Source organism: Lissotriton helveticus, chromosome 2_1, assembly GCF_964261635.1.
Source record: "Lissotriton helveticus chromosome 2_1, aLisHel1.1, whole genome shotgun sequence".
NCBI lineage: Eukaryota > Metazoa > Chordata > Amphibia > Caudata > Salamandridae > Lissotriton > Lissotriton helveticus.
The window spans coordinates 1393051091-1393073142 of record NC_136059.1 but is presented as its reverse complement, the minus strand read 5'-3'; the positions used below and the strand labels follow the sequence as shown (position 1 = coordinate 1393073142).

The window sequence follows — 22052 nt, the reverse complement described above, 5'->3', positions numbered from 1 at the left end:
CCCATGCTCCCATCTATTATTTGCCCTTTTTTTTATCTCCTGATTAGGAGAATCAGGGGTAACATAGCAATTTTACTGGTGTGTGCTCAGGGATGGTAAACAAAAATTCTGGTATATGCCTATGACCCCAACAGCAGCTCAGCAGTACATTGGGCCGCCAATAGACACTCCATAGCACAGTTAAAATTTCAGGTGCTTGAAGTTGTAGGTCCCTCACCCGGGAAAAACTTAACTAGAAATCTATTACAGAGGGAAGTTTTTTGGATAAGGCGTCTTGAAACGCAAGATCCCAAAGGGATTAATGACAGAGTGGATTTAGGATGATATTTATGAATCCTGCACCAAGGATGAATGCATGCAGAGTTTCGTTCAGCAAATGTATATTTACAGCAGTTTGTGGTATAATGATCATTTGAGGCATTATGTTCTAATATGTAATTTATTTACAGCACACACACTCATTTTTCTTTTCTTCCTCCTTTTATGTTTCTTTGGGTAGTTTACGAGCGATATATATTTTGTGCTAATCACTCGTGTAACTCTTGATTATCTCGTTCAAAAAATGGTCATCACTAGTAGTGTCCAGGTTTCATACTGTCAAGTTAAGTATGTCGTCTTGCTTGAAGACGTTGTCTTTATTCGTTGGTCGCGCGTTCATTTTGTTTACAATTGTCCATCGTTCATGTCTACGACGGGTCGCTTAAAGCGCATGCGTAGCCTTTCTAGGAGAGCACCAGGTCAAGCGAAAGGAAGCCCGGTATGCCGTACGGTGTTAACCAGTGAGAGAGTGCAGGTAAGGGAGGAGACAGGGAACCTGGGAAAGGTTCAGCGTGTTTAGAAAGCGGGATTTACAAGCGGTTCTGTATATTTTTCAGATCGCGAAGAGAAGGTCCTCTCAGTTTGAATTTTCAGCATCACGCCAGCAGTTTAATATCGGACTTGTTTACGGAGGGTAGACAGAGGTGAACATTTCCGCTACAATTTTTGAGGTATGTTTATCACCATGTAGCAGACTAATTAAGGCATAAGTTTATCAGGTCAGAGCCAATCCAACACATTTTCTGCAGTCGGAGCATTAAAGAAGTTAATTTATACACAGACACAAATTCTGAGATCTCGAATATTTTTGAAGTTGCATGGCAAGAGCAAAGTTGAAGGTCAGTGTCTGGGAAGTTCATTTTTGACTTAGAAACGAGACACTAGGTTGTGTATTGACAGAGTTAATTGCTTTCTGAACAGGTACAAGCGGAAAAGTTTCACGCCCTTGTGGCTTCGACATTACAGACCACGGATAATGGCCTTTTTGAGTGAGTTTTTTCATTTTTGTAATTATTGTTCTGTTGTTCACGAGCATAGAATGGATTAGTATGTTTTTTCTCTGCTCTTTCTCTTCTTTCACATTATTTCGAACATTGTATCTCACCACATTGTAGACGTTGCTGTATATGACCACATGAGAAATGCAGTATCAATGAATGGAATGTAGTATATCTCTATTTAGACTGATCTCTTGGACATTGAGAGTTTATTATGATACAGTGAATGTTTTTTTTTATTTTCACAGATTGAGCCCCCGATGAAGGGCCTTATGGCCCGAAATGCACAGGGCACTATATGAACAATTACGGGGGAACTTCAAAAATCATGGAATAGAAACATGATTGATGTATATTGATGTTTCTAAATTTATTTGGTGTACATGACAAACAGTAAAAACACAGTGATTATGGTTTTCATGAGTTATTTGGTTTGTCAATGTTAATTTTGAAGGTATTATTCAGATTGATGTATAAAGGATAACATTTTGCACCCAAAGTTGGGTGAGCAACAGTGCGCATAGGCCAAGTGGTTTCACTTGAGTATTTTCTTCAGTTAGTTAATACACAATATGGACATTGTGTAAGCCTACGCAGCATGCTTTGTGAATAAAAATAAAAATGTAAGCATTAAATCAGTAGAGAAAATCTAGAAAACAGGAGTGCCCCTCCCCCCAAACAATTTAATTTATATGCCTATGACCTGCCAATTGTCCCCCCGGACCCAGGGGGGCAGTAAGGGAAATAGAGTTGGAGGCAATTAAGTTTGGTTGTTATTCTGGGTATCAACTAAACCAAGGTAAAACACAAGTCATTAACAATTGTAAGATACAACTGGATGACAGGCGGGTAGTGTTGAATGCAGTTTATCTGGGGCTTAACATCACGTCTGACAAGTTACTTACCTTCGGTAATGCCTTATTTGGTAGTGACATGATCTAGCCACATATACCTTATCTTTGAACTTCCTGATTTTTCTTAGCAGTACCCCTCCTTGACTCCATGTGGCGTTGTTGGCATCGAGTTTGTTGTGGTGATGTCTGCATCATCAATATAACTGCCACTTTGGCACCCTGACATCAGTACTTTTTACAACTTTCCACGCAGGAAGCGCAGAGCCATGAAGTGACTGACCATGGTGTGTTAATCAAGACCATCTAGGGCCCTGAAGGGTAATATCCCTGATACTACAAACAAGTCCACAGTGCAGGGAGGATGGGTGAGTCAGTAAGGAACCTGTGGCATGATCATGTCTCTACCACATAAAGTGCTACCAAAGGTAAGTAACTTGTCAATCTGTTATAGACATCTAACTGCAGATTCCTTACCTTCGAACAGATACCAAAGCAATACCATCCCCAGAGGAGGGACTGAGGAAAGGTTAGACCATGAAGTCCTGCAAGACAGAACGACCAAATAGGCCTGCTCTGTGAACCTGGGAACCCAGGCACTAGTGTCTGGCAAATATGTGCAGCGATGCCCACGTGACTGCTTGGCAGATATCAGGAACATGGACTGGAGAGCCGTGGTAGCTGCTTTTACCCTGGTGGAACGGGCCCTAAGCCCTTCAGCTCTTTCTTTGCTGAAGCGTAGCAGATTTTGATACAGAGGATAACTCAGCAGCATAAAGTCCTCTTTTGGACAGCACGCCCTTTCTTTGCACTCACTTACCCTATAAAGAGTTGGTCATCCACCTTGAACTCTTTGGTCGATCGAGATAGAACGATAACACTCTTTTTGGGTCCAGACGATGGAAACGCTCCGCTTCCTTTGAAGTGTGTTGAGGTGCATAGAAGGTGGGTTGGGTAACCAACTGCCTCATATGAAAGGGTGTCACTTAGGAAGAAAAGATGCCCAGGAGCGGAACACCACTTTATCCAGAAAGACTATCAGTTAAGGAGGCGGTGATGACAGTGGCTGCAGTTCGGTCACCCTCCTGGCAGAGGTTATTGCCACTAAGAAGGCTGTTTTAATGGTGAGCAGCTATAGAGGGCAGCTGTGCAGCAGCTCAAACAGTGCATGCATCAGAAAAGTGAGAACCAAATTAAGGTCCCACTGTGGCATAATAAAGGGTGACGGGGGAAACAAGTGTGTTAACCACTTCAAGAATCTCTGCACCAGAGGTGATTTGAAAAGAGAAGGCTGATCAGGCAGCTGAAGAAAAGAGGAAAGGGCCGAAAGATAGCTGTTCAAGTTGTCCAGAGGTGAGCCCTGCTGGACCAAGTAAAGTATGAATAGGAGGGTATCAGCTAAGATGCAGATAGAGGGTCAATAGCCTGGTCTGTACAATATTCACACAATATGTTCCATTTGCAGGCGTATATCGATTTCGTGGTGGGATGCCTGGCTGCCAGAATAATCTCAGAGACTTCAGGAGAGTGGTCAAAAGCAGTCAACTGTCGCCGCTCAATCTCGATGCAAGGAGACAGAGAGTGGACAGGTTCGGGTGAAGGACTTTCCCCTGCTGCTTAGACAGAAGATCCTCCTAAGGGGAAACCTGATCGGAGGGTCAATGCTCATGTCGAGCTCCAGGCACCAGAGACACACTAAGTGGGTGTCTATGACAGACTTGGCGCAGTCACGAGCGCCACAAGGCTTGAACCCCGAAGTCTTATAACTTGACATTCCTACACACCAAAAGAATTTGACCAAAAGTTGAAAAATGTCTGTCAAACATTGACAGGGGGTAGCTCTCTTCAACGGATCGGTGCTGGCTGGTACAGAAAGAAAAAACCTGACGTTAGAGCGGCGGGGTGGCGGTTACACTCACGATGCAGATGTCACGACATACATGACGCCAACGCCAACTACCAACAGGGGTACTGCTAAGAAAAAATCTTCTTGATCCAGCCTGACGCCTGGAAGTTCAAAGGTAAGGAATTTGAAGTTAGATGTCTCTATCTGATAGACATTGATAAAATTGTGGAAATTAATCTAGATCCTCTGATTAGGAAAACCAAAACAGATTTTGGAAGAATGAATAACCTAAGGCTTACCCTAATCGGGAGAAGTAATTTAGTTAAAATGTTTTTACCATAAGTATTATATTTTTCAGGTTCATCAACCTTGAGGTTGAGAATTATTGTTTTATGATTTTGGACCAGATGATTTGGAGGTTTTTATGGTCCTATTCTTGTCCTAGAAGGGGATTGAAGTTTTTGACGCTCCCGAAGGAACATAGCGGATGGGCAGTGCAAAATTGTTGATTATGTTACTGGGCCACCAAATTGCAACAGATGGCTCTAATGTTTTATAGTTAAGAAGAAGATGGAATTTTAGCTAAGGACTCCCCGACGACATAGGAACTACTGATAGGAGCGGATGCTAGGGGGTGTGTTCTGCGTCAGTTAGACTTTGGGTATTTTAGGAGAGTAAGGTTTAAAACGCCTACCTGCACATTTCTAATATGATCTACTGTTCAGAAGAAAGTGGGAATTGACCGTTTTAACTTTTATACACCACTGCAAAAAAAAAACATCTTACCAGAATTTTTAGGGATTCTTATGTCAGAAGCTGGAAAGAGCGTGGCATTTTGAGGATTTTGTGGGGGACAGTGCTATAACCACGTTTGAAGCCATTACAACTAACTTTGATCTGGGGCACAACAAATATTTCAAATATCTACAGATAAGGGACTTCTTAGGGAAGAAGGGAGGGGAGTTTAGAGGGTTTTCCAAGGTTAAATTATTTGACTTGATTTTTGAGCAAAGGTCATCAATTGGTTTCTTATATAGGGTGCTGAACAGGAGGCTAGTCGACGATATAGATAAACACACAAGACGTTGGCAAGAGTTGCTACAGATGGAAAATGGGTAAAGTGCAGAACCATTAGGCTTCGTTCACTCAATTTTAATGTCTGCCAATCTGGAAACCCGGCATTTGAAAACGTAATCTTTTTATTACTCTGGGGAAAATTGTTAAATGGGGAGGAGTACCTGGAACGAACTGTCTTTGTTGCCAGTCTTAGTCGGAGATCTAATACATCTGTTTGCAAATTGCGCCAGTTTGGATGGATTGAAAAAAGAGATCAGCACATTTCTACAGGTGAAACTGGGCCTGCAGACTGAGGTCACTCCTCAACTGATTGTACTAGGGGTCCATGACAGAGAAGTACCCCCTTATGCCCAATCTTTTATATTACTTGCAGTGGCAGTACTAAGGCTCTTTAGCCACAGCATGGTTAGACCCTGTCTCTCCCTAGTGTCATCAGTGGATGACTCGGCTTCTATCAACGTAGAAATGGCAGCGTGTGCTCGGAAAGACAGATTGGCCAAGAAAAAAGGTTTAAGAGTCTGGGCATTAATGAGGAAATGGACTTTGGCAATGTCAGAGGAGGTAAGGGTAAAGAATAGTGGCATTGACGGTACTAGGTTTAATAGAGGGGCAGTGAAAAATTCAGATAATATGAAGTAAAGCATGGCAGCACTTTATAAAGGGAGTCAGTAATGGATGTTGATTGAACTCTCAATTACTGCTGAATATTCTGTGTTTTATGTAACTAATAGACGCTTTTTTGTATTTTGATGAATTTCTCTGCTTGGAAGGGGTGGGTGGGGTTGGTGTTCAGGGGTTGTATTTGAAAATTCAACAAAGATTTTTTTTTAAGTGCTGTACAATCCTTGCTTAGTTTGAAAATTTGAAAATAACTTGAGTGATAAATGGCTTCCTTACCTTGCCAATCAAGAGACTGGAAAAAGTTATTTATGCCCTTCTGTGGGGAATCTTCATCATTTGGTTCACTTTCTGGAGACTGTTCAGTCTTTGACATTTCTGCTTCATACTGTGCTGTAGATCCTGGCTGTCTAGGGAGTTCAGGTTTACCTGCAAAATATTGAACAGTTGCAAGCATGTTTTAACAGCAATCAAAATCTTGAATATTTGTCAAATTGCACCACTGATGCACCTCTTGATCATTAATGTGGATACAGAAAATCTGCAATTATTTCTGTAAAAAACATCAATGAACTTTGATATGGTTGTTTTCAGATCCCTTTAAATTGAATAACTTCACCAATTTCTGTGGCATGAAATTTGGGAATGTTGGGTAAAACAGTTTGATAATTGGTATGAATTGAAAAAATTCTTGCAAGGACACATTTTTCGAAATAATGGTCTTCAATCACAGAGGGCAACCTAAATATATGCTGTTCCATCACAATTTTCAATTGTCATTTTTAATGTCAGCCAAGCTTGCCCCAGATGTAAACGAACTGTATACAGCTGCTGGCATTGAGAGGTAATTGGAGATTCAAACCCTTAGAAAGGTGGTAGGGACCAAAAGTCAAGATTTGAAATAAAGAATATCTGGAGTCTAACCATATGATTACCAATTAAGTGATCTGGACTGCGTGGCTGAAGATCCACCCAATTAAATACATACAAAACAGAATTAGGGAAAGAAAAAGACTTTGGTGCAAATGTAATATTACAAATGTCTTCAAGACATCCATATTGGCGTACGTAATCAGAAACCATCATGCACCTGGTAAAATATTCCTTAATTAAAGTTGGAATGTATTTGAGTTGTTGTCCATTGAGATTGTCAAATGGATAATACATCAGGAGAGAGAATCATGTAATTTATTTCCAATTGTTTGCAACTGCTTTTCATTGAGACACATCTAAAACACTCTTCTGAACTATAGGAAAAAAAGAATCTAGATGCTTTTTGTTGTCACAGAGAGATGTGAAAAAAGAAGGGTTGGAAATAACTGTTAAGGTGAAGCCAAGAAACGAATGGTCTTCAAAACAAGAAAGTCCTAGTTAAGTAGTATTTTTTGGCTTCTACTAAGAAATATGAAAAGGTGACTAGCATATGGAAATTATATAGTAGCATAAAATTAATATGACTTTTGCTATGAAAATGCTGAAGGAAAACTATTTGCAGTTCTTCAAAACTAGTCACATAAAGAGCTTTGAAGGCCAGAATACTAGAAGGTGTAGGTAGATTTTGAACACGTTACGGATTAATTTTACAGCCAAGGAAAATACCACAAATTAATTGGTCAACCTGCTATATATCAAACAAAAATATTACACCATAGATTAAACATTTCTCAAAACCATTCAGAAACCTTCCATCCAAACCTGAATGGTTTCACAATATGAATTAAGTCACGGCTAAGGATCTTTGATTACTGAATTTTCATAAAAGTAAATTCTCAATCTACGTAAAAGTTAACCCTAAACTCTCTAGTGTTTGCTTCTGTACAGTGATAGTCTTAAAATAGCCATGAAAAAATATGAATATGCTGTGGTTGACCAAGTTTGTTTGAGAAATATAAAAGCTTAAACAACACATGTGAAGGAAGGGTCAACTCTATAATTACTGTTCTGGTTTTTGATCAATGAGAATCATAGCCACGGGCATATTTTGTTTAAACTAACCCAATCATTTTTGTGGGTGGCAACCTAAAACTTGGGGAGAACCATGATTATTTACAGGTCAATTTTATCCCAGAATATTCAGGCTGACCACCAAAATGCATATTATTTATACATTATAAATACCCTACAGGGACTTTTCATTTTTGGCCTGCAATTCTCTTTCAATAACAAGGAAATCACAATCACCTCAGTAGAAGGTAGAGAACTAGTAAGTAATGTAAATGACCAAGGCACTGCTATGATAAACAAAATAAATAGCCATGGGCCTGAACGATGGAAGAAGAATGGGTAAGGTCACTAGAGGAAGAGGAAAACACACCATCCACCATGCTTTAACCAGATAAGAACAAAGGATAGTATAATTGTATGTATTTATTTATTTATAACGTTTTGTATAACACAAACTGTAGTGTAGTTCCTATATTACCAATAGGCTCTGCGCATTGGAATAATATATACTGTAGAATTGTTGTAGGACTTAGGTCGACTAGGTCTCTATCGAATATATTAGACTTAATTGTGAGTGCCAGCTAGCTCAGAGGTCACTAGATACTCGAATTCACAAGAAGGGATTCGTTTCTGACTACCGCATAAACATGACAGTTTTGTTTCCCCAAGATAAAACGGATCTCTAGAGTTGTGGAAACAATAGATAGATATTTCACTCAATCGTGCATGCTTCGTTTCACCAGAGGTGCAGAGAAATAGAGAGACGGGCGTTTTCAATAAAAGTATTTATCGAACAGTCTTCTTTCTCATGCAAAAGAAATGAACTGCTACAATCGTAATACTGGCTGTAAAGTATAATACGTACAGCAAGAAGAATATTATAAAATAAAACTGTAAAAGCATGGTATGGTTTCTAAGCCATAAAATACATACATAAATTACAATGACTAAAAAAGTACTCAACTGGTGCTTCTAAAATACACCTACCCCAATGTACCTAACCCAGGTCTAGTACGAGGGAAGAAGTAAGTGCAGTGTAGCATAGGTTTAGTATTTTTGCCAAAAATCTATCCAAGATTTCTCTTAGGGTCTAATCAGCTCCGTACCTTGGTTTTAGAATGAAGGAGGTCTGGTATCTCTCTCTCAGGACTCGATTTCCCAACACCCCGTAAGGGGAGCTTGGAAACACTGGAGCTGGAAATCTCGGCAGGAGAAAAGACAGCGTCTCTCTCAGTGCGTCTGCTGGAGGTTCGGCTTCCTTCGGCACTTGCTGCGGCGAGCTGTGTCGGGTAGGTAGATAGTCAAACTGCTCCAAACCACTGTGTGTTTTCTAGGGCAAGTGTGGACATATTTATACCTTGAAGGTGCCGAGTTTGACGTAAGGTTGGACATATTAACGTCATCAAAGAGTCTCAGTTCTTTGAAAACTTTATGAGTTCTTGGACAAAGCAATATTCAAGCAAGGGGAAGTCCCTGACTGCTGAAGGCGAGTTTTTCCAAGAAATGGTTGTGGATTTTCGGAACTAGTGGAAGTAGCCATGCCGTATTTGGACTGCAAGGGCTAAGTCTAAATATGGTTATGATTTCTATGCCTATATAAGGACAAGGTGATTTATACCTATATATGGACATGAATCGGGAAGATTACACTAGGGTCCTAAAATGCTACACAACAAAACATGACCGCTTTACATGAAGGAATGTAAAGAATAAATTGGACTAGCAACTTAATCACATATAAGCATGACAGAAAAACATTGAAAATAAACAGAGTAATAAGCTTGATCTCTTACAAATAGTCAGTGATGAGGTCAAGCATCAAGATGGCTAGTATGGTTACGTTCAATACGCATATGGATGTTGTCGTAGGGCAAAAACCTGGTGATCAGAAATAATTTTGCTTTGTTTTTGAAGGAGGAGGTAGATGAAATTAGGCGAACATCCGATGTTATAATCTGATAATGAGGTTAAATCATTGAGGAGGGGGATGCGATATGTACTATGAATTGTATATTTCTGCAATCCAACTTTCATGCGTGAAAGAAGGTGGCACTCCAAACAGCAGCTTTTCACATACTTTCATTGTTTTAATAACTATAAAAACTACACAGCATACAGAAAATGGTCAAATACTTTTCAACTAGTCACAGTCTTGATCGGGACCATTTAAAAGTGTTGTACACAGCTGGTTCCTATGCTTAACCAATCTCCCAGGATTCAAGTACTGTATCTTATGAAAGTCCATGTGGTGCACCATGGAACATGTAGGTTAGATATTCCGATCATTCATCTTTTCAGACATGATTTTTTCTTGTTTTCACATGAACAACTACTTGAATCTGTGAGACAGAAGCATTTGGTGGCCTTGACTAAGAAAAGAGGCCAATGGAAGAGTCTATAGCCTGCTGTGTTGGATTGAAACCTGGGTGGCAGGGGAGAGGAATGTACTTTCAGTCCTGAGTGCTGCACAGAAAGCCCCTACAGACAGCTTCTTTTTGGAAACTGTGACCAGTCCATCAAAGCAGGTGAGTTTGCTGGTGAATAACTGTTTCTGCACTGGGCTGATATGGTGCCATCCCGCTTCGAGTCTAATAATAGTGACACTGGCTACAATGTTGCTGCCCACCTGAACAGGAAGGGAATAAGATAGCTTCTGAAGGACTTCTTCAGAGCTTGGCCCAGTTACCCAAGACTATAATGTACTGTCCCAAGCTCGTATTGAAGATTGTTAGTCCAGGAAATATATATCTAAAGATGGTGTGGCCAAAATCATGATTCAGAAGATATGCCTTAACTACCACAAGTTATCTTGGGCTGAGAGTGCTGACTCATTAAGGAATTGTGCAAATCGAAAGCAGGAAAAGCACATCTTTGAATTGGACAGAAAAAGACCTACAAGCGCACAGGACTTTATCAGCTGCATTTTTCATATACTGTGAAAATGTTTAGGCTTTCCCCTTACGGCCTTTAACTAGAGGGCCGGTTTAGTGCTTTCTACTATGGACAGTACCAACAAGCACTGGCTAATCCAAGTTTGCCTGAACCAGTTAGGGAGTGTTTATTTTGGTTTTTACAGCAATATTCCTGCCTACGGCCTCTAATCAGACCATGGCAGGTGTTTTTGATGAGTATTGGGAATCTGTTGAGGAGCAGCAAAAGCTTCTACCTATTCATGAGGAGCTAGTGTATACCATAAATGCATCGCTACAGAGTGCGGTATCTTCAACTCTGGAGCCCATGAGTCGAAGGATTAGCTAACAGACAGGGAGATGCAGTTTATTACCCCTGGCATGTGAAGATCTGAGGCTTGAGCCTCCTACTGACAACAGAGGGAGGGAAGGGGGCCCTAAGGGTAAATACAAGGCCAGGCCTAATGCCAATGTTAGACAGAGCAATACCTCATCAGACGTCTTTGAGAGGCTCCCCCAGGTATTCCTAAAAAAGCGTCTGGACACCCTGGGACCACAGGATGAATCCCAGCCAAGGCATTCCACCTGAAAAAGGTTGCTGTTCTCACCAGGGAACAGATGAGAATGCCGGGGAAGGTTCAGATACCTCTGATGGGGACTCAGGCAATAAACTAGATGAGAGCAGACCCTAGCAACTGGAAGGCGTCACCAAGGAGAAAAGCGAAAAGGACTCTGTGGTGTGCCAGGCTACCATGACCCATAGGATTTTGCCAACCCGACTCTGCGGAATGAGTTCCAGCGTCCAAAGTGGTGCCCTATGTGGCCAGCCACTTCAGAAAGCCAATGGACCAGGAGGTCAGAGGACATCTGAGGGCCCGAATGGCCCAGACCATCCTTGGCTAATAAAGTGGCAAGTAATGGCGACATTCATTACTAAATCCTTTGAAGAGCCTATGAAGGGCCTGAACCGTTCCTTGCGATCCTGTCAGGATAAGGTCTTGAATGTTTTGAGAGCAATTACCGAAATCTTGGATATGGCAGAAGATGCCAAGAAGTTCAGTCATATGATCGATCCTATGATTCGGGCTTGGCTCAAAGGGGCCATATGCTTTTTAGGCAATGCCAACTGCGCCTTATAGAAGGAGTGGAGAAACTCTACTCGACTCAACAGCGTTTGGATCTTCCTGTGCCCTGCAACGCCTTGCCGGACCCGCTGCGCGGGTCCCGCTGCGTAGTGTGACTCTCTGTGCGGGAAGAGAGGGGGAATCCTAGTGAAACCTGCAACCTTTGGATTCCGGCGGGGCTGCGAGCTGCCTAGCAGGGACTCCAGTGACCAGGAGTCCCTGCGTGCAACACCTGTGGCCGCTCTCCCTGCCGGTACCGCCCCTGACAGGTGGAGAGAAAAGCCAGCGTCTCCCTTGTCTTGCGGGAAACTCTACTCGACTCAACAGCGTTTGGATCTTCCTGTGCCCTGCAACGCCTTGCCGGACCCGCTGCGTAGTGTGACTCTCTGTGCGGGAAGAGAGGGGGAATCCTAGTGAAACCTGCAACCTTTGGATTCCGGCGGGGCTGCGAGCTGCCTAGCAGGGACTCCAGTGACCAGGAGTCCCTGCGTGCAACACCTGTGGCCGCTCTCCCTGCCGGTACCGCCCCCTGCCCTCCACCTATTTCGCAGGGTGGAGCACCCGCTGCGCGGGAGCGACCGGGGCGAAGACCGGGCAAAGAGCGGGCCGTTTGAGGCCGTTCGAGTACGGCAGAGTCCGGCCCGGGCCCACCCTTTCTGTCCGATTGGAGGCCCACAAGGTAGGTGGTGGTGTTCGCCATACTAACCCCTGCCCTCCGGTGTAGCAAGGACGGACTGAAATTTACTGTAAAATCTAATTGTACGTACCCCTTACAATGCCTTTAAGATCAGGCAAAGAACGAACAGTACAAGTCCACACCACCAAGGGAGTCGTATCAGGCCCCCTCAATGCATTTATCACACGGGCTACGGGGATTCTGGAAAAGGAAATTGCTATGGTTGAAAAAAGACTCTCACTTGACCTTATCAGCGGTAAACGTTCATCATTGGGGGGACTAGCCACCATTACCTCCCCTGCACCACATGCTGCCTTTAACTGCGTCCAAACTTCTTCCACGGACGTCATCGTCCATCTAGAAAGTGTGAGGGGAGTCCAACTGCCTCTATCCAGGAAGAAGATGGATACAGTTTAGATGACTCTCATGTTAGTCAGGGGGGTGTTTCACAGATCAGTGGGGGGCTTGAACCTAGTCAGTTATCTGGATACCCCCCCCTCAATATCTCTAACACCGCTGAAACTACAAACCACTCAGAGCCCAATACTGACCTTAACATCAAAAAGAGAAAGTTGGATCCTAGATTGTCGGGGGGTAGAGAACGAAAGATTCTAAAAACAAATGATGTTACAGATAAAGGGAGCCAGGGTCTCCAGCTTCCGTCTGACACCCTAAATCCCCCTGACACTCAAAACCCCTCTGTATTTGCCAACTTGTTATGCCCCTCCCTCTTGTCCTTGGGTTCCTCTAGTACTTGTCCTATGTGTCTTAACAGCGATGAAGTTTTGTTAGTAAAAATGGAGGCCATGTTTAAAACTATATTACTACCTGTTTTAGAGTGGACAAGGCTCATGACCTCCAAAATTGACAGCATGGAGGCTATAACTAATTCAAACCATACCATGTTACAAAACCTACTTGGCACTAACCATACGGGTGTCAGTAAAACACAATTAGCCACCAAGGACCCCGTTAGTACCACCCAGGCAAGGTGTAAACCTCCCCACATTAAAACCTTAGGGCCAAATCCCAACACGCCAAAAGGGGGGGGCGAAGCAAAAAGCCACATTGTCTAAACCAGCTATGAGCACCCCTACACAGGCATCCAAGACACAAACTATGGTTAAGCAAAATACTGGTGGGCAACAAAGTACGGGACTACCCCCACAATCTAAAATAAATCCTGCCCCCCCCAGTACACATAGAGACCCTTTGAGCCAACGCACCACTAATAACAACTATAGGGAGGGGAATCACAAAAGATTAAACACCCCTCGTGTTAACCTTCCGCTCGAAGCTGCCCAACACACTATAGTTCTGACAGGTGTAGCTCCGTTAAAACCAGGCAGTAAGGAGTCATTTGGGGATCTCCGCAACAAAGTAATCTTCTGGCTAAATAAAAATCGTCCCCTACCACCTTCATCTCCTACGGAGATATTATTTGTAAGAAGAGTAGATTGGGTGGGTCATGGGACTAAAGACCTGGAGGGAGATTGCATTTTGATTTCGTTTAAGGATGCATGGGTGGTAGATGCCATTAGAAGAGAACCTAGATTTGCAAGACAGGGGGATGTACAAACTTTAGCCCTATCCTATTTCTACCCCTATAGGCAAATACCCCCCCAACCTCGTCCCACTTTTCGCCAGGGCCCACCAATAAGACACCCCTTGACACTAACCCCTCTTGACCGCCAGCGTCCTTTCCTTTTTAATCATTTTGGCCCCCTTTCTGACCTTGAGGCCATTGATTGACTCCATGTTGCATCTAGTGAGTCTTCCCCTGTTAAAGCTGTTGGATATGAGCCTATCGGGCACTGCATGGCGAGTCCATATACAATCAGCAGCCTAGCTGCTGTGGGGGGAGGCCTAGAGTCTAGGGCACCTAATTCATTCGTATACAGAGATGCTCAAGAGGCTATGACAATTAATGATCCTACAGATAATGCCAAGCTCATAAAGATTAAGTATGATAGAGGTCATAATCAGGCAGCTATTCCAGCTCCACCTTTGAAATCTCCCCCTGTGGTCGCACCGAATGAAAACTTGAAAATCTTGTCCTGGAACATCGCAGGAATCAAGGCCCGTTTTTCCTCCACAGACTGGCTGAACTTTGTTGATAACTACGACATCATTTTGCTCCAAGAAACCTGGGCAACTGACCCAGTCTTTAAGCTGGGTTATATCAACTTCTTTAAACCGGCGGTCAAAGGGGGTAAAGGGCGTGCCTCAGGTGGACTAACGATCTGGGTGAAGCAGACATTGGGCCTTTATCCGACTGAGCTCCTTGCCCAGCATCCGGATCTCCTTCTAATCAAATTAAGCAAAGCTAACCAACGGGATGTGCACATTTTTAATATCTATGCCAGAGGATTGCCTGGTGGGCGTAGCCCGCCTCTGTTGAACATCATCGACCACAAAATTGCTGAAATGGGTAGTGGGATCGTCACCATCCTTGCTGGAGATTTAAATTGCACCATAGAGCCTTTGTTCGGCATAGGGGACAGTTGGAGCATGGCTGAGGACACTGCTTGGGATATCCCTGATCTAATTGTTGACAAAAGGGCCAAAGCAACAGAGGCGGCAGAGAATTGGATGGCACTCTGCCTAAATAGGGGTTTCCGAGCTTGCAATGGCCGTACAATCTCGGATAAAGTAGCCAACTGTACTTTCGATAATGGGCTAAGGCAGAGCCGTATTGACTACTTCTTGTTAAAATTGGAATATTGGCCTTTATTAATTGACATGGTAGTTATACAGCGCCCTGAAAGTGACCACAATCCGCTGTTACTATCATTGAAACTGCCAGATCTAAAGAGACAAGAGGAGGCTACCACTTCACATACAGGGGACGTTTTGCTAACCAATGATAGGAGGAGATTGAAATGGTCCCGGGTCTTGGAGGACAAATCACTTTGGGACAATGTTAACACAATGGCCTACAATGTGTATAATGAGATGTCGAAAATTGATCTGCTGGGGGCAAACCCGGGATTGGCAAACCATGTTATGAATCTCCACACTAGATGTTTTGACCAGTTAAAGTCCCTTCTCACCCTCCCGTGCCGAAGTGCTTCTACCAAAACTATCCCCTTGCCCCAAAAATGGTACAACAAAAAATGTAGGGAGGCACACTCGGATCTTATCTCAACTATTAAATCTAGGGACATGGTCGCAGTTAAGGCGGCTAGGCTCCGGTACAGAAAAATCCTCTGGGAATCCAAACGGGAGTGGGAGGATAGGTTCTGGACAGATCTTCTGGAGGCGTCCACCTCAAACAACCAAAAAAAGTTCTGGGATCTAGTCAAATGGGGGAAGGACCCGGACTCATCCACCCCGGCCAACCATGTACCCCTTGATGAATGGGTAATATTCTACTCCGCCCAATTTAGAGCCGATGACCCCAAAGCTATAAAACCCCTGGGCAGGTCATCCCCGTTAAGCACCCTCGGGGAGAAACTAATCTTTTCAGTTACAGAGGCCGAGCTGGCCCTGGGCCTGACCCTGCGAGGGAAAGCTCCTGGCATGGATCTGATACCGGCGGACCTATTTAAATCTAATCCAGCCTTATGGCTCCCATACATAACCATGATTGCTAACTCCTTAGCCAATGGAGCCATGATCCCAAAATCATGGAAGGGAGCTGAGATAATTCCGATATACAAAAAGGGCGATAAGTCTAAGCCAGGGAATTACCGTCCCATTAGCTTAATCAATTCCATACAAAAAATCATCGCGCGTATGGTTTTGGGACGGGTCCAGGGCTGGATCGAAACAGAGGCCATATTATCTCCCATGCAGGCGGGCTTTAGATCGGGAATAAGCACCATAGACCAGGTGTTTAGACTCTGCCTGATCTATTGGAAGGTGGTTTGGCTCGGCGGCGGTACCATCTTTGCTGCATTCATTGATCTAGAGTCCGCCTTCGACTTGGTGCCAAGGGACAAATTGTGGGGTGTGCTGGAAAACCTAGGATGTCCACCAGAACTTCTGGACCTCATTATTAGATTCCATGAGGATAACTACGCGAGGGTGAGGTGGGGAGGTCAGGGACAAGTGACGGAAACATTTCCCGTAACCAGAGGTGTCCGTCAGGGGTCCTGGCACCCACACTTTTCCTTTTATTAATCGACCAAGTGGTGAAATTCTTCATGGATACTGCCACCGACGCCCCAATGTTGGCGGGGACGAGATTCCCGCTTCTCATCTTCGCCGACGACACCTTACTCCTCTCCAGAACACGCAGCGGGCTCCAGCGGGCTTTGGACCGCTTTGAGGAGTTTTGTGCCATTAACAACTTGGTGGTAAATGTGGGGAAAATGAAATTTATGTTTTTTACTAGAAACCATCCAGTCCGGAGTTCTGTGAGGTTGAACGGAGTTAATCTCGAGCAAGTTGAGACCATGACCTACCTGGGGGTCACCCTTGACAGCCGCTTGAGATGGAAAGATCAAACTAACATCCAACATCTCAAGCTTGCACGTTTGTCTGGCTGTCTTATAAAAGAGCAAAAAGGATTTTCCACCAAGCGGGTTCTCCCTGCCCTTAGGATTTATGACGCCAAAATTACCACCGCTATTCTTTATGGCGCAGATCTTTGGGGCTATATGGACCTGCTTAACCTTTTTAGAACCCAATGTAAGTTCCTTCGGAACTTAGTAGGTCTCCCACAGTCGACTCCCTCAATCCCCCTATGTCTGGACCTAGGGTGCCCTCCGATCAACGAGATGGCTAGATTTAGGTTGGTGGCTCTGTGGAGACGAATATGGACCTCCCCTGACCTGTCTCTCTTTGCTAAAGAACTGGCTGAAGTCCGGTCAATTAGCGGGTCCGGAAAAATCCCATGGTTCTTAGCTGTGAAAACCATTCTCACTGACATGGGCTTGGAACAACTCTGGTCATCCCCCTCATCCAATGTTTTCCCCTCCAAACAAGAGTTCAAATCCCTGTACTGGGCCTCGATTCGTTTAAAAAGAGTCTCATTCTCTTGTAATATCAGCCTCACAGGCAGGTTTCTAACTTTTAAGCTAGATCTATCCCGAGAGCTCTATTGGGATGTAATAACCAAACCGTTAGACAAGAAATTGTACCACCAATTCAGAGTGGGGTCATTGCCTTTGAACTCTTTTGTTAACAAATGGACCACAGGGACATCGATCTATTGTAAAGGTTGCCCGGGACAGAGAGAATCAGAGGGACATTTTCTTTTTGCTTGTCCTAGATATACTGTACCCCGAAAGAAATGGCTAAAACCACTGTTCCAGAGATTACCATTTAAAACATCTGCTGAAGCCATTTGGGCGCTAAAGACCAACACTTCCGAGCTCTTTGTTGTAAGTCTGGCTAAATATTTGGGCTGGGCCTGGCTTTTAAGGTTAAAACATACGTCTTGGTTGCCAGAGCCCACATAGAGTGTCTTGTAAAGTGACAAACCATGTACATTGTTGAATCCATCTGTTTTAGATTTTTCCATCTGCATCCATCAGGCAAGAAATGGTTTCCCGTTAATCGAAATGATTCGTAATGTATTGCTAAAACACCATGCGTTTTTTATTTACCCAGGTTTCCTCCTTATTGATATTTAATGCTTTTTTAATGTATCCAGTTTCTGCTTATTGATGTTTTGTATTATTGTATTTTAATGTGTCTTTTATGATTTGTTAAAAATCGAAATAAAGACTTGAAACCTGAAAACCCGACTCCTTACTGATTGAGCCCAGGCTGGGGGAGTTGCCCACCACAGAAGCTGACCCGGTGCGAATGGAGGTCTCTTCGGAGAACCCTTCATTAAGAAGCTATCGCGCTTCGTTAACACCTTTTCGTCTTTGGAGAAGGACCAACAGTCTATCAAGACGGTGTTCAACCAACAAATATGTTGAAAGGTCCAAGAGGTAGGGGGAGCTCCTCTAATCGGACCTACACCTCCAAATCCCAGAAATTTCAGACGCAGCGCCCAATCCAGTGGCAAGACCACAAGAAATGTGGAGGGGTCTACCCCTCAAGACGTTCTGGCAGATGACGTAGTGGCAAGGGATCCTTCCGAGGAGCCAGCAACGCGCCAGGTGGCACCAGCGTTAAGCGATATCCCTTCTTCCCTAAATGTGGTGGGGGAAAGCTTCAGTGGTTTAGTCAGAATTGTCTGTCCATAACAGGGGATGCGTGGATGCTTCAAACCATGAGGCGCTTTCACATAGAGTTTTACAGCATATCCCCTCAACACTCCCATCCCCATCCCCATCCCTTGGTCTTCTCGCAGGAAGGGACGCGGGTGGTAAACCAAGAGTGAGAGCTTCTACCCATTCAGTCCTTAATCTCATGATTGTTGAGCAATATTTTCTTGGCGGAAAAGAAGGACAAAGAATTCAGACCAGTCATAAATCTGAGAGATTCCAATCGATAAGTGGTGTTTCGCCACTTCAAGATGGAGAGCATTCACCTTCTACGGGATATTCTGTTGCCCAACAATTGGTTGATAAGGCTTGAGCTAAAGAACACCTACCTCACCATTCCAATTTTTACTCCCCACAGACGTTTCCTACAGTTCAAATGGGACAGCGAGATTTTACAGTTCACCTGCCTGCTGTTCGGCCTGTCATCAGCATCCTGGTACTTTATCAACGTGTTGCAACTGGTCATGGAATGGCTTCGCACACTAGAAGTTCGGTTAACAGTATACCAGGAAGTCATGCTCCTAATGCAGCAAAAAAAATCCACTTTTCTTTGCTAATTCAGATGACCAAGGTTCTTCTGCAGGAACTGAGGTTTATAGTGAACTTTCAGAAATCGGAATTTACTCCAGTTCAACAAAGGACCACCTTGGGGTTTGAGGTTGACACAGTGCAACAGATCCTCCGACCGCCCCAGAAAAAGATACTTCTGATCCACCAGGAGTAGCACATTAGGTTTGATAGGAAGAACATTTCCCTTCGTCATCTGGTTAGGATTATAGGCTTCTTGTCTTCTTTGATATAAGCGATCTTCCCAGGTCCCCTGCATTACTGGGCCGTCTGGGTGAAGGCGTAATATCTTCAGAGGGGCCTATCGTTTCTCCAGATGTCCAGACAGAACTTCGTTGGTGGCTCGATCACATGCATGCCTGGAACAGTAGAGCCATCTCTGGGTCAGCCCCAGACCTGGACATCAAGTCTGATGCCAGTGGACAGGGATGGTGTGCATGCTATGGTGATATTACCACAGGAGGAAAGTGGTCAGAGTGAGAGGAGGCTCTCCACATAAACTGTATGGAACTCGTCACAGGATCCTTTGCGGTGTAGAGTCTAGCGGCCACAAAGGTTTCTTGCGCCGTTCTGCTGAATATGGACTTCTCAGCAGTGAGATGTATCAATAATTTGGGGGTACCGAGTCCAAAGTACCAGCGGACTTGGCCACGGACTCCTGGAACTATTGTCTGAAGCACAAAGTTGTCGGTGACGGCAGAACACCTACTGGGGAGGCTCAATCACTCTGTGCACTTGCAGTACAGACACCTGAAGGATTACAGTGCATTGAAGCTAGAGCCCCCTCTGTACCAAAGAATCATGAACTGGTCGGCTCCCAGTAAGTTGGATGTCTTTGCGTTGAGACTCAACCATCAACTTCCCTGCTTTTTCAGTTGGTGTTCGGATCCTCGAGCAGAGGCGACAGACACTTTAACCCCAGCCCCTCAATATACTTCTGTAGAACACTTTTTCTCCAGAGCTTTTCATTTTTATTTGTGTTTTTGGATCATTAGAGAAGAAATTCAGCTTGGGTAGAACTTGCTGAATTTTTCTAGACAACATTTTTAAAAATGGCAGATGAGGAATATTTCAGGAACCACGAGTCCTATATACTTCATTTTGGTGTCAAAACATAGGTTTTGAGGTGTCAAGTAGTCTTATAAAGACAGAAAGCAACTCCTCAGAGCAACCCTTCCGACATTTTCCAAAATTGCGGCTATAATAGAGGAATAGACGTATATAGAAATTCAACACATATAGGAGGGGCATAAATCATCGCTCGGCTCCCGCAGCATGGGAGTGCCATTGCCCGCGCCTGGGCATGGAAAATCAGACCTAGCCACAGATTGGCATAGGGTGTCAAGATAAAACTAAGCCAGGGGTGAGCTCGGGGCTTAGGGAGGCTGATACGTCCTGCAAATATGCAGGTGAGCAAATCCCTGTCGTTAAACAACAACCGGTACGACAGGGTGAGACTCCCGCAAATTAGTTTGACAATAGGGTCCCAAATAGCTGCAGACTAAACTTGCCACCGGTGGCAACTCCCCTAGTAGCAATACTAACAGGTGCTCCTTCTTTAAAGAGAATTGTACAGAATCTACCCAAGAACTTATACACAAAACCAAGTTCTGGTGCAAACAGTACTCAGGCAATGGGACCCTGGCTTCCACCTACATCATTATGGCTAGAAGAGTTGGCTGGGTGGGTCTCAGGCCAAAACAGGTAGAGGGAGACTGCATTAACATTAATTTTGATCAGTCAGGAATAGCAGGGAAGCTGTTCCAGGGTGGTTTAAACGAGGGTCCGGGGGGAATTAAGGTCCTGCAGGTGGGATATTTTTATCAGTAGGCTCCAAGTAGGTGTCAGCTGAGGAATTTTGTTTCGGACCAAGTGAGGGCGTGTCCAATGTCCAGATTAAGAACTAGGGACAGCCAGCCTTTTAAGCCGAACCCCCTATTGCCCTGACGCCATTCCCATTGTAAAAAGATATTCCAGGGGAGGAAGGAAGGGAGAGCAGTCTAGTGTTCATAAACCGATTCCTCCCATTAAGTCAATTGGACAATAACGATTGACTGGTGTCTCCCTCCCAACAGTGGAATCATAGTACGGATGGTTTAAGTAGTGTCGGGACAAGTGAGGGAAAAAACTCAAACATCAGGATTCTTGGCTGGAATACAGCAGGGCTAAAAATCAAAAGATGATCCTAGGTGGTGTGATCTCCCAAGAGAGTATGACATAGTGAGCTTACAAGAAACGTGGGATAGGGAAAACTATTTTTGGTTGGATGGATAGAAGACCTATGGTGAGCCCATACGGCCTTCTCCAGCAGGCGTAGCAAAGGGGGGTCTTTTAACTCTTATTTCACTTAAACTGCTGGGTACCCACTGTATCGTGGACTCTGGATCATGCAACTCTCTAGCGATAGAAATTACGCCTACCCACACAACAAAATTACTTATTGTCAAATGTTATAATTCTTTTGATAGTAATTTTATGAACAAACATTTATGTAATCTTAACTGTTTTTTAGAGGGTTATTGAGAGAAGCAAACCACGTTTTACTCGATAATAATCTTGGTTGATTTTAATATTCATTTATGTACTATGAATTGTTAGGTCATAAATCTTTTGGGGTGGCTAATTGGCTTAGTATGCACTTTGAGCACACACAGTAAGGGGAGTTTTTGGAGGATCTTCTGGCTGAAGTAGATCTTGTTCAACTTAGTATAAATGTAGGTGAGGACAAGATCCCTACATTTAAGGCGAGAGGGCGGGATTCTATAATAAATTATATATTAATTCCCCCAGCACTGTCAATTCAGGTGGTCTCTTATAACGCGCAGTGGTTACACCTTAGTGACCACAACCCCATCTACCTCATGCTGGGCCCGGGAACTGGTTTAAAGGGTAAACAAGGGGAAACTTCTAGTGTTAACTGCTTAAAATCCTCTGACCAGGGTCGTAGGCTGAAATGG

General features: G+C 43.9%; 1 protein-coding gene across 1 annotated transcript in view; it reads right to left on the bottom strand.

The window, feature by feature from the left end:
- The window catches only part of GAK (cyclin G associated kinase), a 1786158-nt gene that overhangs the window by 522181 nt on the left and 1241925 nt on the right, over positions 1-22052 (bottom strand). Inside the window, exon 20 of the mRNA XM_078676333.1 lies at positions 5988-6137. Within this exon, the coding sequence (XP_078532459.1) occupies positions 5988-6137 (150 nt within the window). The remainder of the gene's footprint in view (positions 1-5987; positions 6138-22052) is intronic.